Consider the following 1,036-nt stretch of genomic DNA (forward strand, 5'->3'; position numbering starts at 1 on the left):
GTGTATATGTGCGTGTGTGCCTGTGTGTCTGTGCATGTGTGTGTGTGTGTGCATGTGTGTGTATGTGCGTGCGTGTGCGTCCATGTATGTGTGTGTGTGTGTGTGTCTGTATGTGTGTGTGTGTGCGTGCGTGTGCGTCCATGTATGTGTGTGTGTGTGTCCCTCTGTGTGTGTGTGTGAGAGTTCTTTACTTTTTATAATAGCTTTCCTGATGATACTACAACACGCTTTAACTGCAGTAGCGTGTTTTCTGCAGGACTTTAACGTGTAACAGAGTATTATTATTCGTGTAACAGAGTATTATTATTAGTGTAACAGAGTATTATTATTCGTGTAACAGAGTATTATTCGTGTAACAGAGTATTAGTAACAGAGTATTATTAGTGTAACAGAGTATTATTCGTGTAACAGAGTATTATTATTAGTGTAACAGAGTATTAGTAACAGAGTATTATTCGTGTAACAGAGTATTATTCGTGTAACAGAGTATTATTTGTGTAACAGAGTATTATTCGTGTAACAGAGTATTATTCGTGTAACAGAGTATTATTCGTGTAACAGAGTATTATTCGTGTAACAGAGTATTATTCGTGTAACAGAGTATTATTCGTGTAACAGAGTATTCCTCCGGTGTGGTATTAGTAGTGTTACTGATGTAATCTGATTACTTCCATCTGTGCGTCCTCTCTCTGCAGGCCGGGGGGGGTTCTGTCTGCTGATCCACATCTTCCTCTTCTCCTCTTCCTCGGCTCACAATGACGTCTTCACCTCCATCGGTGACTCAGTCCTTCCCTTTATACTCCGGATACTACACCATACAAATATATAGATATATATATATATATAGATATATGTGTAAATATATATATATTTATATGTATATATAACTGCTGTGTTTTGTTTCAAAAACAATACTATATCCAAAATCTCGTATTTCTTCTGTGTGTGTGTGTGTGTATGTGTCTCTGTCTCTGTGTGTGTGTCTTGGTCTGTGTGTGTGTGTGTGTGTGTGTGTGTGTGTGTGTGTGTGTGTGTG

General features: G+C 38.3%; 1 protein-coding gene across 1 annotated transcript in view; it reads right to left on the reverse strand.

Annotated features, from left to right (window-relative positions):
- The window catches only part of LOC117941055 (prolyl 4-hydroxylase subunit alpha-1-like), a gene marked incomplete at its 3' end in the record, with an annotated part of 3,498 nt that extends 2,724 nt beyond the window's left edge, over window positions 1-774 (reverse strand). Inside the window, exon 1 of the mRNA XM_034866151.1 lies at window positions 755-774. Within this exon, the coding sequence (XP_034722042.1) occupies window positions 755-774 (20 nt within the window). The remainder of the gene's footprint in view (window positions 1-754) is intronic.
- Window positions 775-1,036: the final 262 nt, after the last annotated feature.

This window comes from Etheostoma cragini, unplaced genomic scaffold, assembly GCF_013103735.1.
Source record: "Etheostoma cragini isolate CJK2018 unplaced genomic scaffold, CSU_Ecrag_1.0 ScbMSFa_4108, whole genome shotgun sequence".
Taxonomy (NCBI): domain Eukaryota; kingdom Metazoa; phylum Chordata; class Actinopteri; order Perciformes; family Percidae; genus Etheostoma; species Etheostoma cragini.